General features: G+C 38.6%; 1 protein-coding gene across 1 annotated transcript in view; it reads right to left on the bottom strand.

Moving 5' to 3' along the window:
* The window catches only part of myom2b (myomesin 2b), a 29,058-nt gene extending 5,440 nt beyond the window's left edge, over positions 1-23,618 (bottom strand). The window contains exons 1-33 of the mRNA XM_026170354.2: positions 23,496-23,618; positions 21,612-21,715; positions 19,897-19,954; positions 19,599-19,753; positions 18,101-18,187; positions 16,127-16,215; positions 14,886-14,936; positions 14,521-14,685; positions 13,956-14,117; positions 13,606-13,747; positions 12,814-13,013; positions 12,343-12,396; positions 11,977-12,104; positions 11,556-11,739; positions 11,032-11,206; positions 10,804-10,925; positions 10,513-10,700; positions 10,136-10,262; positions 9,834-10,012; positions 8,926-9,040; positions 8,474-8,636; positions 8,245-8,351; positions 7,191-7,235; positions 6,674-6,810; positions 6,132-6,276; positions 5,546-5,608; positions 5,212-5,279; positions 4,110-4,223; positions 3,906-3,993; positions 2,812-2,850; positions 1,829-1,934; positions 1,107-1,173; positions 595-691 (exon numbers count right to left, since the gene is read on the bottom strand). Coding sequence (XP_026026139.2) covers positions 595-691; positions 1,107-1,173; positions 1,829-1,934; positions 2,812-2,850; positions 3,906-3,993; positions 4,110-4,223; positions 5,212-5,279; positions 5,546-5,608; positions 6,132-6,276; positions 6,674-6,810; positions 7,191-7,235; positions 8,245-8,351; positions 8,474-8,636; positions 8,926-9,040; positions 9,834-10,012; positions 10,136-10,262; positions 10,513-10,700; positions 10,804-10,925; positions 11,032-11,206; positions 11,556-11,739; positions 11,977-12,104; positions 12,343-12,396; positions 12,814-13,013; positions 13,606-13,747; positions 13,956-14,117; positions 14,521-14,685; positions 14,886-14,936; positions 16,127-16,215; positions 18,101-18,187; positions 19,599-19,753; positions 19,897-19,954; positions 21,612-21,694 — 3,703 coding nt within the window. The 5' untranslated portion in view covers positions 21,695-21,715; positions 23,496-23,618. The remainder of the gene's footprint in view (positions 1-594; positions 692-1,106; positions 1,174-1,828; positions 1,935-2,811; positions 2,851-3,905; positions 3,994-4,109; positions 4,224-5,211; positions 5,280-5,545; positions 5,609-6,131; positions 6,277-6,673; positions 6,811-7,190; positions 7,236-8,244; positions 8,352-8,473; positions 8,637-8,925; positions 9,041-9,833; positions 10,013-10,135; positions 10,263-10,512; positions 10,701-10,803; positions 10,926-11,031; positions 11,207-11,555; positions 11,740-11,976; positions 12,105-12,342; positions 12,397-12,813; positions 13,014-13,605; positions 13,748-13,955; positions 14,118-14,520; positions 14,686-14,885; positions 14,937-16,126; positions 16,216-18,100; positions 18,188-19,598; positions 19,754-19,896; positions 19,955-21,611; positions 21,716-23,495) is intronic.
* Positions 23,619-24,688: the final 1,070 nt, after the last annotated feature.

The following is a 24,688-nucleotide window of genomic DNA, read 5'->3' as shown; positions in this document are numbered from 1 at the left end:
GTCATAAATCAAAAAAGTTAATTTGAGAAGTTTTAATGGAGATTTTTTCCATACAGTGCTGTGCAAAAGTTTTGAGCCGCAGTAATTATTAAAGGTACAATTTAAAAATGGTTCTTTGCTAATTTTTCTGTTATGTGTAGACACAAAACTGCTTCAACCGTTGAGTTGGTGGCCATTTTTATGCTTGAATGATACATAGGTCAGTGTTGGGTGGTTTAAACCAAAAAAACCATTCCTCTTTAATTAGCCAGAAAATGAGTGAAAAGCAGCTAATGTCCAAAGAAAAACTTTTCAAAGCTTTCTGTCTTTCAAACGATTAGGGAAATAAAGAGTAGCTCAAGACTTTTGCATTGTTGTGTATGTAATCCGATCCACACTCAAATGTATGTAACTCACAAGCAGCAGTATGAAACTGGAGACTTTCATACTCAAAGACTAGCTGAAGTATAACCAGAGAGACTACACGCTGAAAGACAGCCATAAAAACAAGTGACTGTGTTATTTTCTACCCTCTTTTTACAGAGTTATCGATAAAAACAGGAATTGACTCTGGAGGGAAGGAAATAAGAGAGGAAAAGTACTGAAAGTACTGACCATCACCGCTGAGGTCCAGTGTGCGTTTATGTGAGTTTTCAGGGTCAGTGATCACGATGGAGTACTTGCCCTTGTCCTTCTCCACTGGTTCAACTACCTGTGAATCAATCAGCAAAAAAATGATCAGCCACATGACGGCAGAGGCATCAACTCAGTGTCTTGGTATTTATTTCTGCTTTGTGTGTTTTGAGCTATGATTTAAAATGAGATTAATTTAACAGGTAGGCTAATTAAAATTATAAAGCTTTCTGACAAAACGATCGGAAGACACGCTACTTAATCAACTTTAATGAATTTTAAACCATTTTTATTCATTAGCTTTCCCTTGTGATTATCCCTTTAATTTATCTCAAAGTTTCCTCGTCTCTGCAAAGACACTTTGAGGACTTCTACAAGCAACACAGACGAGCAGCAGCACCAATGTCTGAGGTGCTTTACTGTCATAAAGCTACTGATGTGTGAGATTCCTCCGAAGCATATACTGTTCAGTTTTGTATAAAAGATGATAATACCTCCATTGTTGCCATAGCCGGGGTTCCACCAATCACAATCTTGTCACTGTGGGAGAGTTTAGTCTCACTGAGGAGAAGAAAAGAGAGGTTAGTGTGTGTGTTTGTGTGGTGGGGGTTTCTTTTTGAGCGAGTGAGGTAAATGAAAATCATATTTACATGCCTCGCTAATGTCATACCGACCTCTTGCTCTTACACAAACCCACAGAAAAGACAGTGAGATGTTTTAAAATAAAAGCTTCATAATTTTTATTCAGTTTTACTTCATTGTTCTTTCCACTTTTTCTTTCATGAACCCATTTTTTTAACATTTTATAATCTCTGGAGTGAACTGGAGTGCTTTTAAGTGCAGAAAAGCCTTCCTTCTCTATAGAAAATAATAGCTGTGTGATTTCTGTCACAAAACGGGGCAATTTTACTGCAATAACAGGGATAATGAAACCACTTGCCAATAGCCCATCAGAAGTTTTATTATGCGGCTTATTGTTTTTCCCACTCGCGGCAGTTTAACTTGAGGGAAAACCAGAATAATGTGTTTGTGGTCAGCATGTTTATAGGTGGACTTAAAAGAATACTCTAGTAAAACAACTACCAGGACTACAAATACTGGAGTTATGCGTATTTTCTTCCTCCGTTCCTTACCTTCATCTTCGTACTCCAACTATTTGGTATTATGTTTGTATTTGTGAGGCGGTGTTAATTCTGTGTTTAATCTAATTCCTTACCCATGATACCAGGTGATGTTCATCTCTGAGGTGTAATACTTCATGTGACACTGCAGCTGAATGCCTGTTGCTGTGCAGTTTATCACAAGCTCTGCTGCACTGGCTCCTGGAGGAGGTAATAGAGGCGATGGAGGTTGTGAGGACCACGTTTGAAATCAAAGTAAAATACATGTTTTCCTGCAGCTGCTGGACTCTGTGACCTCACTATGCTGTGAAAGCTACTGCATGCAGAGATGAATTAATTGAATAAAAACAAACTTCCATTTTCAGCCATTTGTAGGATCTATTTTGAAATTCCCTTTTGTCCAGCTTGGAGAGGAAAATTCTGCTAATGAAGCAAAGAGCAGATTGTTTATATCCTGGCACTCAGTAAAGCACTTCAACCATGACAGGTTTTATTAACTTTTTTTTTTTTTAAGCCGTTATACCTAAAAGGGCATTTTATACTCCACAATGTCTGTGTCGGATTTTCCTCACTGCACATTACAAGTGGGCAAGTGTGTCATCCACCTGGTCACATCACCATGGTTTCCCATTATCACAGTAATGAACCCTCTTCTCCTCTGCAGCCACTGCTGTAACAGTTGCTGCAGAGCTGTCAAGTGACTGTCTCTTAAAATAGGAGTAAGATGCTCCTCCACACTGTCACTGTGACAGCGCAGTGGAATTTTAAAGTGATTTCACCACATGATGGCATGATGGCCAAATGCTTCCAGCATGACAACTTCTGCCACACGCTGATAAGTGTGTGTGTGTATGTAGCAGAGGGTTTTTAAAACAAGACCCATATCAGCCTGATGACGGATCTACCAAATCTCTCATCACTGGGGTTTGATGGTGCCATGTTAAATTTAGATAATTTGAACTGGATGCCTACAGTGGGTAGAGGGTGGTGCTGGTGGTGTGTCGTACCGTTTTTAACATGGATGTCTCTTTATGAGATTATTGGTGTGTGTGTCTGTGTGCAAAATGCAGCGACTTACCAGCCAGTTGGCTGAGCTTGTTTATGGCATCGTCAAAGACTAGAAGAAAGGCAGAGGAACACGGGGTCAGAGACGGAGCCAAGAGGATGGAAAGGCATGATGCTGCTCTCTGGTGGCTGCATTCAGAGCTCAGTAAGGAAGGTTTAATGAAAACATGGGAATCTGTTACTCTATGGTTTCCCAACCCAACATAGTGAAACAGTGTAAATACCTGCATTTGTTTTGTGAGGTACACTTTCACCAGATTGTTTCTTGGCATACTTGTTCATGTGAAGCTCAGTCTCAGTTAATTCATATATAAACATCTTCACATATCAAACATATTAAACTTAGGCACATCAACATCTGTGAGAAATTTGAGAAAGTGGGGTTTTGTTTTTTGTTCTTTTTTGTTTTTTAAATGAAGTGTTATTCTGGGAAGCTATTATACCTATTGAATCAGTTGTTTTACTCACAGTTTTAAGTGTTCTGGGTCTGTTACCAGATAATATCAGTGAAATGAAGAGGTTATGGGTCCCACTGGCTATGACATCAGGATGTAAAACAATATTAACGCACTGGAAATCAAGCAATCTGAGCTATTTTGGATAGCAGATCAAACTGCATGCAAAATAGTTACATTCAAACAAGTGACACGTAGAATAAAAAAGGGAGACGATATATTTTTGGAGGGGAGCTGCCTTTTGGAATTGACAAAAAATGTTTTTGACTAATTTTAACAGTTTTGGCACCAATCATAATTTATGAATCATTCAAGATGTAATTTGTAGACCGAGGCTTTTTTATTATTTCCTTTTTTCTTGTGTTGTGGTTTTGTTTAGAAAAAATAGGAACAATTGTTTTTCAGTATGGTAATATATCTACTTTGTATCCTGCTGCTTTTGAGGAAAAATCAGTAAAAAAAATAAACAGTTTATAACATTATACATTTTTTCCCCATGTCAAGCATTTTATTTATTCTTTTTGTAAGAATAATACACTGTAGTTAAACAATTATACTTGCTCAGTAAGACATCAAGCTAACTATCCAGACAGTGAACTTGTCATTTTTATTAAGCGGTAAGATGAACTGCAAAAATAGAGAACATGTTTACCTTTTCCAGAAATGTTTATTTGGCTCATATCTTTTCCTCTGTCATCACTGATGGTGGCTTTGTAAATTCCTGCTGTCTTCAGTGAAAACTGGAGAAGAAACAGTGCAACATAGGGAATGCAGATTTGTCAATTTTGAACACACCATGAGGACAGCGTTGGGAAAAAACAAAAACATAGTCTTTAGTGCCACAGTGTGCTCTTACCTCTTTAATTGGCAGTTTACAGACTCCTGATCCCAGGTCAGGTTTTACATCCGGGATGATCTCCGTGTCTTCTCTAAACCAGTGAAACACTGATTCCTTCTTCAAGTTAGCAACCTGTTAAAATCAATAAAAATTGCATATTATTATTTTCGAAAAACAGGAAGTGAAGTTTTATTGTCACACACACACTTTATATTTTATACAATTCATCGAACAATGCAAATCCAGATGACCAGTGATGTGCTGTATATAAAGTCTTGTTTATGTGGTAGTTTAGGAAGAGCAAGAGATGTCGACGAGGCTTTTGAAAGACAAAGGAAGCAAATGCCTGCAGCAAACGGATTAAAGTGAAAAACAAATCTCTTAAATGTTAATGCATTGGTGCTTTTGTTTTCTGAATATAAAAATAATACTAATCGGAGAAAATGGTAAAACACAGTTTAATGCTTGGCTGTTTAGTTAATGAACTATATGGTAAGAGTGCATTAGCATTTGAAGAAGGGGTTATTTAAAATGCCTGTTTGCTGCAGGACAAGTACACTTATTCTTGCCTACAAAAGTCAACAAGTCAACCAGAGGTTCCCAAATGTTAGCACATAACTGTACCTCATCAACTTTTTGCAGTAATTCTCACCCACTTGATGGATTAAAATGTAAATCCTGTCTTTCAACCAAAAAAACTTGAGGCTGTTTATATTTTTCTGCAACATATTATACCCTAAATGATCCCATATTAGAAGTAGAGCATTTTTCTGAAAACTGGTTGATGTTTAAGCTTGCTCTGTTTTGATACTCAACAGTCAAATAATGAATGCATATATTTACTATATCTCTGCATAAATCAAAGATATGCTGATGTCAACTTAACTGTCCCCGAGCATATAAACGGCCACTTTAATTTTAAAATGTTCTTGATAATATACTTCATTCTAACAAGGGCAGGAAAAACCGTGACAATTCGAGTTATTATCTGTCTGGACCTTATCATTACGCAGCACTGTGGCATCCACACTTAGTCTCCATAGAATATCTGCTCAGTAAGTGAGCCTCCCATTTGTCAGACTGTAAATATTCAATAAATATCGAGTACCACTGTGTTTACCTTGCAAACCAAAGTGACAGAGCAGTCATCCCCAATCTGAAGTGATAGAAACTCACTAAAGTGGGGGCCTGTAGTGAAAGGAAACATGAGAGGAAGCCTTGAAAATGGACATAAGCTTTTACAAAACACTTGAGGAACCTTGTTATAAGCTGTATTAACTGATGTGTGGTTTTAAGGTTGCAGCTCGAGAGTTTATGTAAAGATAGTGTACTTCTCTCCTGTATGCTCACTCATTAGTTATCTCCTGGGTAACATAGTGTTGTGCTGGTCTCAGGCTAAATTAAGAACAAAGCTCTTACAAGCTTAAAATTGGATGATGTTTTGTATTTCTTACCCTCTTTGACTCTGATGTACTCTCTCCTCTGGAAATCAGCCTCAGCCAGTGCTGCCTTGAAAGCTATGTGCACATACAGATACACATAAACGGAGAATAATTAAAAGATCAAAGTGTTGCTATAGATTCTTTTTTTAGTGGTCCCCCATATGAGAGCAGAATCATAATTTATGAAATCAAGCATCTTTAGTTGAGTCTTAGGGAGTCCTATAGACATGAAGTTCAAACCCTTCTCTACACTAACGGGCTTAATACATTTCCATAATGGGATCTCTAATGCAGCAGATGCTAAGTCTACTGTCATACAAAAAAGCCCATTCTATACACTCTCTGCTACATGTCTGTGTTTCTCCTGGCTTAGGCTTGACAGCATACCCCCTAATTAGTACGCTGAAAAATAAGAGGTTGTGATAAGTTCTTTCTGCACACATCCACTTAAAAAAAAGAAAGAAAATACAGTCCAGAGGGTATTGTTCTTTTTTTGTTGAATGTAGTCGGATACTGCAGGTTTTGTGGGGTCCGACTGGGTTGGAACCACATTTGAAAGGCTGATCGTAGGACAGCAGTAAACCTTGGTCCCTCTTACCATTTCCAATCAGAACCAGTGAGCTCTGTGCCTTTCCTCCTCCATCTGTGATCTGGCAGGTATATGTCCCCTCATTCTCCTCAGTGAAATGATCCATGATGAACTCAATGATCCCTGTAGCGACGTCATGAGCCATCTTGTTGGGCTGCAGAAAAATAGAGTTGTAATTTTAAAAAGCCTACTTGACGACAGACTTTGTGACTATCATAACTTTTGTGTAGTTAAATACAGCTGACTGAACTATTGTCTTGATAGAAAAGTAGGTTGTTCACCTTGAAGCTAGAATATAAATCATTCATCTCTTCTGTTTTTATTTGCAAGGCTCACTTAAATGGTTTAGCCCATACTCTGGGACCTTTCAGTTTGAGCCTTGCAAAAATTACAGCTGAAAGAAGACTACCTGGCTAACTGATATATCATTTTCCGGACTTCATTTTCCATTTGCATGACTTTCTACACCCATGAATTTCAAGTACTGCATAGGGAGAGTGGCATAGGTAGGAACTGACTACAATCTGCGGGTAAACTAAGATGTATCTTACATCAGCTCCAGACAGTTCCTTGTTGTTTGCAAAGAATTTGTAGGTGACATTGGAAGAAATCTCCTCAGCCTGCAGCCAGAACCTCATTCGGCCTCTCTCCAGAATCTTATAGGCCAACTCAGACTTCAGCGGGATGACTAGAGGACAAGAGGGAGGAAGGGTAAGGGGTTTCAAAACATTATTGTCCTTGTTTAATGAGGAGACGAAGGAGGAGAGGACAGGAGAAGGAGAAGAGCTTAGGCAATGTGATGCAAAAGCAGGTAAGACTTTTTTCTTTTTTTTCTTTTTTTTTGGATCAAATAAAAAGAGAAATCTGCCCCTAAAAAAATAAAGAAATCAGAAATCTTCAAAGGCAGAAGAAGAAAGAAAAATAAAAGCATAAAAGAGGGAGAACGAGAAATGAAGTGAGCAGGTAAGACAGATTAAGACTCAGAGGAGAAAGTTTTAAAGAAGAGATTAAAAAGGACAAAGAGAGAGAAACTCAGAGAGATTGAAAGAGTCAGCCAAAGGTACCTACCTGGGTGTCTGATATCATAACTGAGCGCCAGCATCTTTACCAACTCTATAAGGCACAGACACATTATTTTATAGACACAGACATGCAGTTATCATACATGTGACATTTTATACATTGGTCTAATTTTACCATTAGCTTCGATGAGGTACCAGATAAGTCAGGGAGAGGAAAATCAAGGAACAAAAACATTAAAACTGAAGCTCAAAGCTGAAAGAACAAAATTACATTGTGACTCATAACTGGCCCTGAATGCTTACCCTGAAACACAGCCTGTATTATGAGTTGTTGTATTATTGGAGCCTCACCAAGTACCTGTGATATAACTGAAATGAATGAATCCTTGCGTGCTAGAAGTTCAGAAATTATTGCGAGTTACAGTGGAATAACTGTAGGCCGAATGGGAAGCAATCAGTGGAAGCCACGTATTATAGCCTCGTAGCAAACTGGTGCAATAGAAGGAAAAGCGTTGTGAAGCTTTCTGACAGAAATCCTTTTGCCACGAAGATCTGGTGGTAAAACATGTTCAGTGCCCCAAGCTTGGAGAAATAATGCGCTCTGCTAGTATCATCAGCTGTGTAATGAAATTGTTTGTTGCCTACATGCCAGGCTGATTGTTTTTAAGTATGCTCTCACTGCTTTCATCTTTTATTGCATTCTACACACTGCCTTAGTTCTCCGATACAGTTTTCTTTTGATTTTAGCTCAAGTCTGCGCTTTTGATGTAGTTATTAGGGTGTTGCTCTACAGCTGTTCAAATTTTCACGATCAAGGCATGAGTGGTATTTGCATGCAATAGTTTAACAGAGGTAGGAAACGGATATGGAATGCAAACTAATGCGATGAGATGATTAAGATAATAAAGGCAACATCGCAAATTACCATAAGTCAACAAGGGCAAATGAGCCATGAGTATAGAATACAAATAAACATAAACATGAGAGATTTCATTAAGTCTAAGTTGCAGATTCTTTTATAGATTTTCAAATTTTTCATGACAGTTGACTGGGTGCCTAAGCATCAGAGCCATCCTTACTTAGCAATGAATTGAACCTACCTTCATTAGAGATTGTGTAGCTGGATGACACTCCCTCTGTGTTTGTGACAGAAACAGAATACGTCCCAAAGTCCTCCTTATCTGGGTTCTTGAAGATCAGCTTAGAGCTGCAGTGGAGGGCGGAAGAGAAACACAGACACACACAGTCAGAGAGATTGTTCAAGCTGAAATTGAATGCAAATGTTTGATGCCATATGCATGTTATATATGTGTGTGGCTGTGGTCTTACTGGATGCCCTCGGATTTAATCACTACCCCTTTAGAGAAATCTGTGATTTCTTTATAATCTTTCTTCCAGATGAACTTGGAGCCTTCGTTTATCTGGCAGGACTCGAATGACAGAACAATGTCACCTGACTTCTCATCCACCACACAGGACACCTCCTGGGAACCTTCAATACACAGATAAACATAGTTTTTAGACTCATTTTTGTCTCCAGTTAATGCTCAGAAAGCCTAAACAGCTATTAATGTGAGCTTTGATATTTGATGGATTGATATCACATGCTCTTAAACTCTTGCCTTCACCACTGTCAACAATAGTGCAACACTCACTCAAAGCAAAACCATAGCACTTTGTATGCTTTACAAAGAGGAACTTGGAGACACATATTTATGAATTCTAATACCCTTATATTCTAATAGTAAGGTATTCAGTTTCTGTCTGCGGTTAAATGTTACCTGCCACGGCCTTGGCAGTCACAGGGTCAGAGGCCATTGAGGCCATACCCACTCCAGCAGCATTGACTGCACGCACTCTGAACACATAGGTAGTGCCCACCTCCAGACCTGTTACCTAGGACACAAACAGACAATCTGTTGCTAGGGGGAGTGGAGGTGTGAACGTCTGTAAATGGGTGTGGTAACTTTCAACCTGTGCAAAATTGACAGGTAAATAAATTATGACATAATAACAGCATATTCTATTCTGAATCTAACAATACTATTTATTTTGTTGATCACTTGCTGCTGTGAATGAATGTAAAATATATCATCCTTTAGCCCAGCAGCAGCTGGATCTATTATTATAATTCCCCCTGTTCTTTTAGGCAACTTACCCTAAATATTAATAATGCATGAGTAATCCGTATTGTTTCAAAGCATATTTTTATTAGATCACTAAATGGTCTTGGTATTATTATAATTATTCTTGTCTTATTTTACTTTACTGACTTTCCATTATCACACATAAGTGATTCACCTTTAACAGATTTTCTTTTTGTACCATTTCACCAAGTAGTTACTTGGTTCATCCACTAGATGTCAGTGTCACACAGTTTTTGTACCTACACTGCTGCAGTTTTGGTAGTGGTAAATAAAGTGCTGGAAAAAGTGGATGAAAATTGATGTTTTGGGGGGGGGGGGGAAAGTTCAGTAAAGATGAAGAAACACACTGTTACATAATAAACATCATGCACTGCATTTTACACTTGTTTCAGCAGTGCCAACATTTAGTCTAACCTATATGTTATATTGTAAATTAAAAGCGTTATTCCAATTTCTTTTGTCTTGCGTGCTTGAGTAAAATCTCTGATGAGCAGTGGAGGATAACCTCTATGATTCATAGATTGGAACAGTGATACCCTCACCTTTAGGAAGCGGTGACTGGCAGCTTTTTCATTGGCTGTGATCCAGTTAGCAGTACCCTTCTTGGCATACTCAACATGGTAGCCTGTGATTGGTTCAGAACCAGTGTAGACAGGCTTTTGCCACTCAACCACCAATGAATTATCTCTCACTTCACAAAAGGTCAGGTCATAGGCTGGGCCTATATGAGCCAGATGATGAGAGGAGAAGAACAACAATTCCATATTTATCTTTCTAGAAGTGTAAAAGCTTCACTTTTGACTCAGAGTTTAAAGTCAGTCACTAAAAAGTGAAATTTACTAACCAGGTTCTGGCATTGTCCAGGCATCACATGTAAGGTCTTCTGAATGTTTGGACGCTGGTCCAAGACCAGCCAGGTTGGCTCCATAAACCTGGAACTGATAGACTGCTCCCTCTGTCAAGTTCTCCACCTTTTAATAAAATGTTACATGGTTAACTAAAATCCTAGTTATCATTATCAATTTAAACAAAATGGACATGCCACTTTCAGAGTTGAACAGGCCAGTTTTGCACAAAATAATCAGACCATCCCAAATAAAATAATATGTATCTTAACTTTTGTATGATATATAATAAGAAGAGTATGCAAGTATGTATGCAAAATTGTGGCCCTCTTCTGTTTGTTTTGATGTTTGAATGTTATAAAAAGAGTCCAAATACCTTATAAACTCTCTCTGTGATTGGTGGGATATGAACCTCCCTCCACATGGTTGTTCCTCTACGTCTTTTGTCCACATAATACTCTTTGATCTTTGCTCCTCCAGAGCGAAGAGGCTTCTTCCAGTTCAGGATCATTGAATGGCCGTCGCAGTACAGCAGTGCAATGTTATAAGGAGCAGATGGGGTGGCTGTAAGAACAGTATTGAGTTTTAATTCTTTAAAATGAAAAGGTTTGGGGCAGTTATCATGATTAACATCTGCAGTAGTGAGCAAATATTTGGCATTACTGACTAAGGGCAGCCTTGACAGTCAAAGGTGCTGACTCCTGGGATTCATCACTGAGACCCAGCTCATTGATAGCCTGGACGCGGAACATGTAGGTTTCTCCTGTGGTCAAACCACTAACCACAAACCTGAAGAGACACAAACGTGACACAAAGCCCATTGTGTAATAAGCAGCCAGAGAAAAAAATCTATTTTTGAGCCCAACAGTGTGTTTGTGTGTCGCTAGAAACATACTTGGTGTTCTTGTGAGGTTTGTGATTGGCTGAGGTCCAGTTCTTGGATCCTTGGACACACTGGTCAATGTAATAACCAATCAAATTATTAGGTTCCTTTGGAGGAGCCCATTGGATGAGGACAGAGGTGTCTGTTTCCCTTGTCGCAATCACCTGACCAGGAGCGGATGGTACGCCTGCAATTGATTAAAAAATAAATAAAAAATAGCTACATAATACTGTAATTACAATTAAGGATACTTTATATTAGGTTCTTCTGGTTTTCAAGTGGCTGCTACTCAGTATCTATACCACAACCCTCTTACACCTGACCATAATTTTTATGTCAGCTTCATGTTTGAAACATTTGAAACAAATCTCTCAGCTGACATATTGAAAACTTTTTGTAGTAAGCAGTTCAGAAGATCACCCACACCACATTTTGTTGTGAAGTAACACAGAAATACAATTAAAGGTGTTGCAACTGGTAATTGGTAATAATAAACACTACTGCTGTGTAACAGGAAAGGAAAAATGGAGGCAAACCTTTGAGTTCCTGAGTCTGAATAGGTCCAGTTGGCTCTGATGGCGCACTGGTCCCATAAATGTTGGCAGACAAAACTCTGAACTTATATTGTTTTCCCTCTGCCAGGTCAAAGACAGCATAACGAGGAGATCGAATAGGGACCTGGGTGTTAACGCGCTGCCATGCGCCACTGTCTGCCATGCACTGTGGAGAGACGGAGACATGGAAGCAAGTTTGTTTACATTTTAAAAATGTATTTTATTTTTTCCAAGGCTTGTCTCTATATGTGTTATACAGAAGACCTGTAAAAATAGTTTAGGCACACAAGTTAATGCAGCTGCATAATATAAAGGAGAAAAAAACTGCTGTTACTGCTTCGTCAAACTATAAACAACTGTTGAGGGGGAAGTCAGTGAATTAGAATATGACATTGTTTGTTACCTTTTCTATGTAGTACCACATGGGAGCGCTGCTGGTGTACGCTGGGGCTTTCCAGCTCAAAACAACATAGGTCCTGTCTGTTTCTGAGGCATTAATTCCTGATGGAACACCTGGAGGCTTTCCTTCAGCTACAAAGAAACAAGACTGAAAACGTTAAAAATATAATACATATTATATGTGGCGTAACAAATACACGAACCAGTCGCTTCCTTGCGTACATCTGTTCAATTGCTTAACACAAATATCTAATCAGCCAATCACCAGTCAGCAACTCATTGCATTTCAACTTGGAGACATGGTCAAGACAACCTGCTGAAGTTTAAACAGAGCATCAGAATGTATGTATCAACTTCAATTCAAACCCACCTTCAACTTCGTCATGGTAAGACACGATATCCAGTCTTCCTCCAAGCCTTTTGGCTAGAGGAAGATAAAGAGATGATCATCATGTGTTTGTGATTGATAGTGACCTTTTTTTGAGATCATTTTAAATACAAATTTGTTGTTTATATAGGAGCTGAACATGTACCGTATCTAATGCTATAAAATAGACTGATTAGTGTGTATTTTACAAGTCTAACCTGCCCCCAAATAAAAGCATGAGATAAGTACAATATGACATAATTTAGTTACATAATGTGTTTTTTATTATGTGCTTTAAATCAGGGCTGATTGTAATTCTACATGAATAACTGTTTAGCAAGAAACAAGAAGACAGTTATAATTTCAAACAATAGTGACTACAATAATGACAACATGACACATGGCAAAACTTCAAAACACTGTATTTTTAAGGTGAGCTTAGACATTTCTCTGTATTAGTGTAGTTAAACCCACCGTGAAGCCTCTCAAACTCAGTGGGGTCCATTGCAGTGATGGGATCAGACATACGAGAAGGTTTGCTGATTCCATGGGAGTTAACAGCTCTGACTCTGAAGTAGAAGGAGTGCCCTTCAAACAGCCCAGACACCGGATATTTACAGATCTTTATGGGGTGATCGTTACATTGGGTCCAGTTTTCAGTTCCAACCTCACATCTAAGAAGAGAAAAGATGAGAATGTCGCAGAGTTAATGAGATGAATGCAAATAGAAAGATCTGATAAAATACTGGTATGGCATGGAGTCATTATAAACATGTAACTATTGCAAAGAGTAATATGTGTACAAGTTTATAATGGATGTTTTATGTTTTGTGTATGCTACCATATTATTAAAAAATGCTGATTGGTATATGAGATCAGAACAGTGTACCTGTTGGAGCCTCACTGAAAGCACTTGTGCTGAAATTATCTGTTCATTATGATGCTAGACAAAAAAAAGACATAAGCAGGAAAAGAGCTTCCTCAGCAAAAAAAATGCAGATTGAAAAAGAATGAAAAGCAGCCAATAGGTAGCAGAGCATGCCCATTCCTGCTCTGTTTAGGTTAAAATATGAGCGACAGAAGAAATAAACAAAAGCAGCTGTGTATTTTATGTGCAATAAAGAGAACATGGACTGCCCCTCTTCCTTGAGACAAAAAACAGTAATTTGATACTCAAGTAAGCTCAATAGGATTACTTAAAGTAATTAGTTTGTCTTTATGCTGGCCAGTTTATCTGTTTATGGCGTTTATACCAGTAACTCTTACTTGTCGACAAAGTATCCCAGGATTGGACCCTCTGTAGTTGTATTAGGAGGCTTCCATGACACAATGACATAGTCTCTGTTGGCATCATGGATCTTGATGTCCATAGGAGCACCAGGTGCAGCAGGGACTGGAGGAGGACCATCTAGACAGGAAGTGATGACGTGCATTGTTTTAATAATCACATTATTCATAAGAAATAAGAAGCAATAATACTTAGCATTAGCAGTTAGCAGAATAAGTATTATGTTGACAGCAAAACCGTATCAGTTTCATAAAATTTAAGCTCCAGTTTCCAAACTGGATTTAGAAATACGTTAATCTTATCCAGTCCAACGTTTGGCTCATCTTACCTGCGACTGAGACAAAGGCGCTGTGTTCTGCGGTGCCTCCTTTAGTGACCATGCGCAGGGTATAGAGACCCTCGTCATCTTTGTAGAGATTTGGAAGAGTCAATTTGCTGAATCCTCTACCAGTTTCAATCTTCACCCATTTAGAGTCAAACAGACGAGTGTCTAGGAAAAATGAGACAGGCTCATTGACTCAGCTTCACCGCATAACTCTTATGAACCTGAACTATAAAATGCTAAAATAATGAAACATCAAGTTTGAGTAAATAAAGCCTTTCTGCATACAACAAAAATAAGCTAGAATTTTCTTTTATACCTCAGACACACACGTAGCAAATGAAACGGCTCACAAATTTGGGGTGATATTACTTGAGTCTACTTAACTGCTTTTGGTATAATTAATAGGCAATAAAAATAGTGTCCATAACATTTTCTAATTTTTCCACTGCTGTGCCTCTGGCTGCATGTCGGCTAGATTGGGTCAGGCAGTCACTGTGGCATTTAGCATATATTACTAGCAATTATAGGGTAATTACTGTATCATAAAGTGCTATTTTATATCAATTACCATCTCTGTACCACTGTGCCTCAGGCTGTAGGTTTGCCAGGTTGGGCTCCAGGGTCATGGTAGCAGAAAGGGTGGCAGATTCACCCTCGGTAGCAAACACTGGTCCAAACATCTCCAAAAAAGTAATGTGGATTTTAGTGTAATGGATCTTTGGTAGCATAGAAGCTGGGGAAAAGAAGAGAGATAACATGAAAGAGATAGTAGAATTGGTGGTAACAGCATGTTGCTTCACACGCTCTTTTGAAAGGAGAATAGAGGAATATTATGTTAACTCATATTAAATGATATAATTGTATTACAGTTGTAATTTATGAGTATTTTAAAATCTAGTGCTGATGTTCTCTGGAGGTAATTACTTTGCCTACCTTCATAAGGCAGCCATGCATATGAACAGGACTCTTCCTCCTGCTTGAATCCTGCACAAAAAAACAACAAAAAACAGTAAACGTTGTGTGTGATTGGCAGCAACAGCCAGCTGAAATAATACAGATGTGCAGTTACAGATTTGTATGATTCATCTAAATATGATTACTTTTTTTATGAATAACATTTATTGTAAAATAACCCTACATGAAATTTGTTGAAATGTTGCTAATTGCACAAGTAACTCCTCATAGTAAACACTCAGCTGTAGGTATAGACACTTTGTGAAGTAGCCTCTAGTCTCAGAAGTGAAGCCAAAGTCAGCAAAAGGAGAATCCTGTGGTCTGTGTGTGTGTGTCTGTGTTGGGTGGGGGGTCTGATTGTATGGAAGTTTATTGGGGAAGTGACACAAATGTTAACCCAAGTTTAAGTTATGATTTAATTTGCTAGTTTTAAATCCTGTTTTGCACAATTAGGGTTGATTTTGTAAGATATGGTCCCATAGTGAATTAGCCTTCCTATTTAGAGAATAGTGGGTTATGATTTGGGGTGTGATTGTATTTCGATTATTGTGCTTAATAGGTTGCTACTGTAAAACCACGTCCATGGTTTCCTAGTTAGAACTAGTTCCTGTCACAGAGTTCCCTTTTTGCTTACAGCAATCAGTCTCATCGTTATTTGCCACAATAATCACAAAAGTGTTATCAACCCAACTTGAAATATCATTACCAAAGGAAGTTGGATATTCTCTGCTTGGAGGCATAGCATATGATCGTGAGGCAGCATCAATTAAATAATTACTGGAATTTGATTTATGGAGTACAAGCGGCGCTTTTGCTCACACATCACTGTGGTTTCTTCTGATTGGTCTGGGCATGTTGCCTGCTCCATATCAAGAGTTTGTGTACACGTTGTCAAGTGTACAGTCCCTGATGTAAGTTAACCTCTCAGTGTCGCAAGTATAGCACTGGTTTCACAAAGTCTTTATTGAGTCGATTGAGGCAAGCTATGGATCGTAGCAACAGAGTGGTAGATCGTGCGAATGGGTGGCAGACTTGGGGTGTTTTGGTACTTTGGCTAAGTCAGTTAGCAACACTAAACTATAAACAAATGTTTACGTTCTTGCATCTGGTCTAGAGTTTGGGGGTTGGCTTGTGTGTGTATGAGAGTCAGCGTGTGCAACCCTGTTGCACGTCCATTGCTTTACACTTAAAGCCTCTGGTTATCAGATTGAATGGCTTACTCTTCACAATAATGGAGGCCTGACTGGAGGCTTGTCCATGGAGGTTTACAGCCATAGCAGTGTACTGAGCTGTATCATCAGTTGAGCATCTGGAACACAGAATAAACATAAAATGGTTGCATTTTGATCAAAAGATTTCCCAACAGATTGCAACAGATTAGAGAATAAACGAAATGGTGATTGAGCACTGTGTCATACTTAGCATACTTAGCTAAATTCTGGGACTTCATGGCAATCTTATGGATTTTACAGTCATCTGTGAAATTACCGAAACTGCCTAAATAGCAGGTGAGCTACATATTAGAAGATCTGCAATGACAGGACTAACTGCTCTCTACTGACACATTGCCACTGTGCATTTTCTCCAACAGCGTATATGAATCCACTTCACCAAATGAGCAATTATTCCCCACATGAATGCTTCATGTTGCCAGGGATAATCAGCAGTGGAGAAGACAGAGCACAGATTGTGTAAAGCCCCATTCACACTTCAATTAACAATGCTTGGTTTACTTATTCAGAGAATGTTTTGGTTTAGACCCACAGCTTTCCTTTTAGGAAACACCATGTGCCAAATCTCACCTGACAAACAAAGTAATGCTTGCAGAATACTCAGTGCATAGTCCTTTGAGTTGGAAACAAGGTCACAGGGCAGGGGGTTAATTGTATCTTCTGTGTGGGCGGATTTTATAATCTGCCAATATGTTAGAGCTGCAATGCAGTTCATCACAAGCACTGTGTCTGCTAAGCTTTCTCTACGTTATATTTACATAGAGGTTACTGGATTTGTTTTCTTTAGAGCAGTGTAGCTACAGATCTTTGGCCATTCTGGCAAGTTGCAAAACTTAAGTGGTCTTTTTGTTTCTGCTCATATCGCTCACTTTTCCACAATCGTATGTCACACCTTTAGCATGTGACATGAGACTTTGACCCCTTGACAAATTAATAAACTGATATAGTCATGAAAGAGGATGTTATTAGCATAAATTGCAGAAGTAATGTGGGGGAGAACAGCGAATGTACTCTCATTAAGTCGCAAATAACTTAAGCTATACAGTGTGTAGGTGTAGGACTCGTGAGGTGTCTATACATAACATAACTTCTTGCTGTCTATTTCTAACCCTGCTTAATGCCATGCTAAAGTTTTGCGGTAACTGTTATTTTAATTATTTAGCTATTTTAAAAAGTCATAAGTCATGGTAAGAATGCAGTACTCAAGAGTATGATGTGCTTCATGGGTGTTTTTTCTCCAAGGAGTATTAACTGCTGGCTGTACAGTGTGTAAGTAAGGAAACAGCGGTGGCCTGAAAGATTCCCAGAGTATCACGTACCACTGAGGTCAGCACTTGAACAGCTGAGCTTCCACAGACTGGAGGGAGAGTAGGATAAGCTCCAGTCCCCTGACTTTAACTACACAGCCCGCCCACACCTTCAGGTGACAGACGGTAAACATCTCTGATCTAATTTTGTGCATGGGGCTTGAAAGAATTAAGGAGGAGGAGATTTCCAATGGCTCGCTACATATTCTTAATCCCGATATTTGGGCAGTGAGACCAGTGGCCTTGTAACTCAGTGCACTTCATCTTAAGAAAACATAGAAGCAGACAAGTACAAGCAAACTACAACCCATTTCCAAAAAAGTTGGGATGTCTTATAAAATGTAGATTTAAAAAAAGTAACATCAAGGAGAGGGAGAGAGCCATACAGACGTGGACAGAAAGAGATGGGAGTTTTAGATTGTGACCCATTCTTAAAGTTCAAAGTTAAAGGAAAAGCCCTTTGTGAGAAAGATGCACCATAGTGGGAAACGTTTTTCCCACTATTGTGCTGGACTGCTGTATTATTGGATTTTCTTCTCTTTTGGGGTCTTTACCTTACAATATAAAATCCCATGAGATGACTGCTATTAGTAAATTGGTGGCAGATAAATAAAAATATGTTCAAAAACTCTAACCTTTATTGAACTTAATGTACCTTGGGATCTCCAGGGAGTGGATTCCACCTTTGGCTTCAACCAGATATCTTCCAGAAGACAAGTCCAGGATCATTCCATCTTTATACCTAAAATTGAGCAAAACAATAGCTATCTTCATGAAGCATTGCGTAATAAAAGGTATGAATGCAATGATGTATCCACAAGACCACAAAATGGTCTTTTACGTTTATTCTTGGGATTTTATGGAAACCTGTGACCCTGGAAAACTGGCTTCCTTTTCATCTTCTTACCTTGTAGTTTGGCCTCACCACAACAGACAAAAAGCTGGGAATGACACTTCATGAGAGCCAAAACTCTCATGTCTGCATCAGCATTAAGATCAGCGGTAAACATAAAAAAACACAGCTTGATGCCCACAGCATGTGATGTGAACTGAAGATCCAATCAGAAACTGACCCACAAGAATTTTCTGACCTTAACTGTGCTTCCTGCCTTATTTCGGTGCAATTTGAGACGGCAAGAAGCAAATGTCAACATTTATGTCCAAACACTAATTTAAAAAGATCTTTCACGTTGGATAGTAATTAATTATATTAGACTGTGTTGTTAAATATCTTGCGGACTGTCTCATCTAGCCGAGTGACTGACTCCACAAAGACCAGACTATGAGCACAACTGCGAGTGAGGTGATAATGCAAATCAGTAGAAACTTGTAAATCCTGATCGTCTATTTCCTCAAGGTCGCTATGAGGACAGCCAAGTTACTGGCCATACATGCTGCACATGCAGCAGCATTAAAAGACTGTCAAATACATACATACATAATTTTATTAGGGATTAATAAAGTATTCTGATTCTGAAATCTGCTATTATAGTCTGTACTAGAGCAGACAATGCTATCCCTTAAATAGGCTTACGGGGAATAAGGCGTTAGCCAAATGTCTACAGTCTATATTGAATGAAGACTTCGGTGATTTTACATTTGTTGTTTTCTTAATATGCTGTCCTCAATGTTGATTCATAGCCATCTGCTGCTGGAATGCAAAGTCATGAATAAGCCTAAGATATGCACATGAGAGCACTTATGACAAGGCCTATCAGGAGAGCATTCTCATTTCATACCAGGGACAGAGCTGCAAACCCTGGGCCCATGGCATAGTCACTCCTTCTTAGGCAGATCATAAACTGTGTTACAGGGATTATTCAAACCCTTCCTGAGATGAGGAGGGAGATCCTCAGTGTGTGTGTCACAAACACAGTGGAGTAACCATTGCTAGCATACTGACTTAAGCGTAATAGTCAAAAATGTAGTGGTTGGTTTGTACTACAATGTAGCAAAATATGGAAAGAAAACTAACAAATATGTAGTCATATATCGACAGTGGGAACTTTTAACTTAATCATGGATTTTCAGTATCAGAAGCTACATCTCCTGGATGCATGGGTGTTTTGTTTTGTTTTTTAAATTACGTAAGTTCATTTTATACAGACCACAGTGACAGTCAGAGTCAACAAATCACGTAGAGACTGACTTACCATTTTACAACAGGCATGGGGAAGCCCTCAACAGTACAGAAGATTTTGACTGGAGTGTTTTCAAACACCATGTGGGATCTGAGTCGGACCAGGAACTTTGGTCCCCTGATCATGGGCTCCTCACGCACATATTTGTCATCCAATTTTGTTCTTACCTAGACAGGCAAACAATAAGACCAGTATATGACAGATCATTTTAAAATCCATTGTACTATAAAGCATTAATATTAATAAAATCCACAGGACAGTTAAACAACGAATATAGAAGTCTTGATTAAAACAGTTACAAGATTCTTACCACTTCCTGGATGCGGGTTTTTGTTTTGTGCTCATATCTTTCCTCCATCGCCTCAGAGCTAAAGACAATGACAGCAATAAGTCAGTTTCCTAAAACCATGATAAACCTGAGCCCTGTAAGCTGATAATTGAGCATCTAATATAAAATAAATAAAGATATCAGTTACTTTGAGATGTGGACCATCCCTGCCAAAAAACCTCTTACAGTAAGTAGCACTGGCTTCCCAGCTGTAATTTAAAAAATGCCTCATAGTATTTGGTCCATACTGTGGGACATGGTGCATGTTTCTACTCATAAATCAGTACTGACCTACCAAACATACATTGTACTTCCTGAAATGTGAGCATAAATATAGTGCTATAATACTACTACAGAATGAAAGGTTTTAGCCTGAACTTATTTTATGCATGCTTCCCAGTCTATGTCCCTGAAACACAGGGAATAATTATAGGAATAATGCAGGACGGGGAAAGACAACTAAACATGACCTTAAACAGGAAGCTATAAACAGGCCATCAACATACACTCATCTGTGAATCTATGACCCCTCTGGCAGTGTGATCACGGCTGTCGGAGTCTTAAGAGTCACACTGTACAGAGGGCAAATTACAGATTATCACCTCACTGCTCGACACCTGCATTTTTTTTGTGTGTATTTTTTTTTTTAACTTGCCTAGATCTTGATTAATCACACAGCCATTGCACAACTCTCACTTTTAGCAGCTTATTTGCCAAATATATAAGATCCTGGCTAAAGTCTGATGTAATATTATTTGTATATAACATTATGGATACGCCATAGCAGTGTTGTTCATTGCTGTTGTTTAAAAAAACAAAACAAAACCCTTCAGACAAAAAGTAATTCCACAACTGCCACCAGAAGTGCCCTTCAGCCCCTAGAGTCAAGGGGATCTTGAAAGCTGGCAGCAACAAACAACAGTTGGTACGGTGATCTGCCATCTGGGGCAGGAGCAGCAATGCAGCATTTTAAGTCAGGGAGATGAGTCTATCCTTGACCTTGACCGGGAGTGACTCTTAGTATTTGTGTCACACAGAGATTTGCCTTAAAATAGCTAAACATGCAAATTTTGTGGTGCACTTTAAAGGAGATTGGGTAAACATATGAGGAAGGAAAGGGAACATATTCATGCATCTCTTCTGTTTTTAGTGGTATAAATGCACCTGGAATGGCTGTTTTATCTAAAATAATATAATTTTGAGTATAAGTAGGGAATGGAAATAATAAATCTTTTTAAATAGTTTCAGTAAAGAATGAACAAAGCAACCAGAGTACCTGTTAGTACTCTTTTTTTGAGTCACACATACACACAAGCAGACATGAAAACAGAAATGGTAACTAATAATAAGAAAAATCACTAATTTAAGGACAGATTTTACAGTAGCAGCCTTTTTATTCATTTACACTATCAAACCTAATCAAATTTAGGAAACTCACCATAAAGTTAACAAGAAAATTACAATGAAAAATCTTCCTTACTCATAGGAGTTCCTTAATCAAGTATGAAATCTTTTCATAAAGCTTTTACTAACCACCTCAGAGTCTTTATGTTGGTTAGTCCGTCTGTTGCTTACATGGCTTCATTTGCAGGTTTAGTTGTACAAAACCTTACTACTGTTACACATCTAATATTAGTAATATTATTAGGACAATTTAAGTAACTTAAAACTATAAATAATACAGAGTCTCTTGGTACCTGCTATATTCTTTAACCACATACTGGCTCTGTTTGTGGTGGTATTCATGGTTGTAACTTCCACGTTTGATCCACGCTGACATGATGATGCCGTAGATATTGACCTGTTGGACCAGCACCACACATTACAAGATTGATGCATACAATCACAAAGACAAACACTGAACGATTCTTGAAGAGATGCTTGAAATTTTGAAAATAGTCATTTTCAATTACATTTCAGCATGATGTTTTTATTTACTCGACCCTAAAAGGAAAGAAAAAAACACTCCTAAACTTTGGAAACTTGAAGTCTGCATTATTCCCCCGACATCCAAATTCATAAACATAGCTGACTGTCGGCTCCAGGACTGACAAGATGACACTATATTGATGGAACACACGGGCACAAATGTAAACAAAGGGCATGGACAAGTATGGATAAGAATAGCAACTGAAGCACAGCTGCAGCCAAGAGTGTGGTACCAGTTTGATAGCAGTAATGGCTTGTGTGTTTAACAATTGCCAATAAATATAATTTGAATAAATTAGACAAAAAGGAAGCCAGTTACTGTAACGTGACTAAGACAGCATGGCATTAATCCATTATTGATGATAGGGACGTAAAAACTGACACTAAAAACACAGAAAAAGAAAATGTTGCCATACAAACGTATCACTGACAGTTCAGCATCCTTAAATGTGTCATCAACTATGTGCATGCTGCTTACGGCTGTCTGGCTCCAGCTTATTTAAAACGTTCATTATTAAGAACATTTCAGGAAATGTCTCGTGTATAATCTGAAGTCCTTTTCATTTGTTGTGTGTTTCATATAAACAGAGTAGATGTGGACTTCAAGGCAAGAGAATACAGTAGCTTTGTCTTACATCATCCACACACACAGGGGAGTATAACTGCCTTGCATCACCTCATAGTCCTCAGGGACCAGAAATAAGGTCAGATGAAACGTGAAGCGATACTGCGGCCCAGCCTCCCTCCCTGAAGGCAACTGAGACGTGCTGCACCGGCAAAAACATTTCTACTTCCATGTCTTTGAAACACACTGCTAAGATTCAGTGTCACTGTATGCATCACTTCTATTGGCCCAAGGCAATCCTCCAAGCAGAAAGTCAGCCACAGTAAAAGAACAAAACAAAACCCTTGCCTCCAACCTCTATCCCCAGACAGCAAAAATAATCGTTCTCATTTGAATAATGAAGCACAATATTTTATTTATGTCCATCACTCGTATTTTGCCCTTTTACAGTCATTATATTTTCCCTGAAATGGGTAACCACAGTCTTACTGTAACTGTCTGACTATTTGGTATTAGCAAACATACTGTGGGTGTTACCTCACGTAACACCCAAACATCTCTATTGTAGCTGTAAAACTTTATAGATCTCAGTCAGAACAATGCAAGCCTTTGAATTTCTCCAGTCTGACCATAAACACTTCTACCTAGATGCAAAACTAGTGGTAGCAACAATACAGTAGCTCAACATTGGCTCAAGCGCTTGTACATTTTCTAACTTGAGGCGTAATCTTTGTTAGCGGATAAATGAGCTCAAGTATACATGAAACCAACACATTTAAAGTCCAAGCGTTGCACACCGACAGGCAGCCCTCTGTTGGTCACTCATTCACGCCAAATGAATCACCACATATCGCGAATGCAGTAATTAATATTCATAATAAAATGAAATTAATATATAGTATCACTCATCACATTGAGTATCATTAATAGCTCTGACTAAGGAGCAAGAAACATCTCTTGGCTGCGCCTCGGTCTGTTCTCTCTATGCCACCCCACTGATCCCACCAGCTATACTTGGATTTGAAACAAAGCTGCAGATCCAGAGGAGAGAGGAGCATAAAACTGAATTTAAAATTGATTTTCTTACCCCTTGAGATTCCCTTTGCAGCGACTTCGGCTGTCAAGCTGAATCCACAGGGAGTCAGCCTAAACCAAGTACAGGGCCAACAAAACCACCACCCGTCTTCAACTGTTCCCCACCTGCTTCTCCATGAGGCCTTAAAAGGAGACAGAGCTGCCTATATATAACCAGTATCCTTCAAGACTCATAATTACTGGAACCAGTAAACTATTTGAATAATAGAGTTTATTCATTATACTTTGTAATGGAAGCCAACCGATTTGTTTTTGGTATTCCAAATTAATGGTGCATGCTTAATAATGAGTTATTTAAGTATACGAGAGCACACAGACAATGCAGAGAATCTGACAACAGTGATGCTATGTTTTGGGAGGGGGGGCAATACCACACTTTCACCAGCAGCACTTTTAGCCCCACAGACTAGACAGCAGTATGGAGAGCTTTCAAGTAGCACTTAACTAATGAGTTTTACCATGCCACAATAACATGTTAATGAATAATAAAATGTGTCACTGTATGCATCATTATAGAGCTTTTAAAACATGCACACTCAAACTGAGGAAAACAGATTTAAATTCTGTATTACAATGGCTGGATACGGTGGATCATGAGTTTATAGCTACATTTAAATTTAGCTGCATATTAGTTAATACTAGACCCTCTCTAAGGTCTTTCACCATTCTGTGCTGAGAAATGTCTTAAGACACTGTGCCACATGCTGAACTTTGGCCAGGGTCTATTTATAAAAATAGCTACAGTTACAGCTTGACTATTCCTGACACAGTGGAGGAGCTTTGAAACACATTTCACATCTGAGACAAAATCACATGAGAGGACAGCATAAGTCACATTTGGAAAAAGGGAAGACGGAGAGAGGGAGGCATGGCTGTGGTTTCACGTGGTGCTGATGACATAGACAGGAGAATGAATACGCCAAACAAAAGATGAGAGTACAAGAAAAGCTGATTTAGACAAACACCTAGTCAGTTTAAAATTGATGTGACTGGGGATTAATGCTTTCCGGAGAGATGCTGTTTTTAACAAGTTCTATTTGCAGGGGTCAAATTTTTCTATCAATCAGCAGCTCCTGAAATGAAGAAAAACTGACCTGTGCAACAAACAAATTTCATAATCCTTAATTTTAAACTCTTCATGAAAAAGATGAATTCCCAAAGACCAGTCCTTGCTTTTTTCATAAT

The sequence above is a fragment of the Astatotilapia calliptera genome, chromosome 1 (assembly GCF_964374335.1).
Source record: "Astatotilapia calliptera chromosome 1, fAstCal68.1, whole genome shotgun sequence".
In the NCBI taxonomy this organism is placed as follows: domain Eukaryota; kingdom Metazoa; phylum Chordata; class Actinopteri; order Cichliformes; family Cichlidae; genus Astatotilapia; species Astatotilapia calliptera.
The sequence above is the reverse complement of the archived record's forward strand: the minus strand, read 5'-3'. Positions and strand labels throughout refer to the sequence as shown.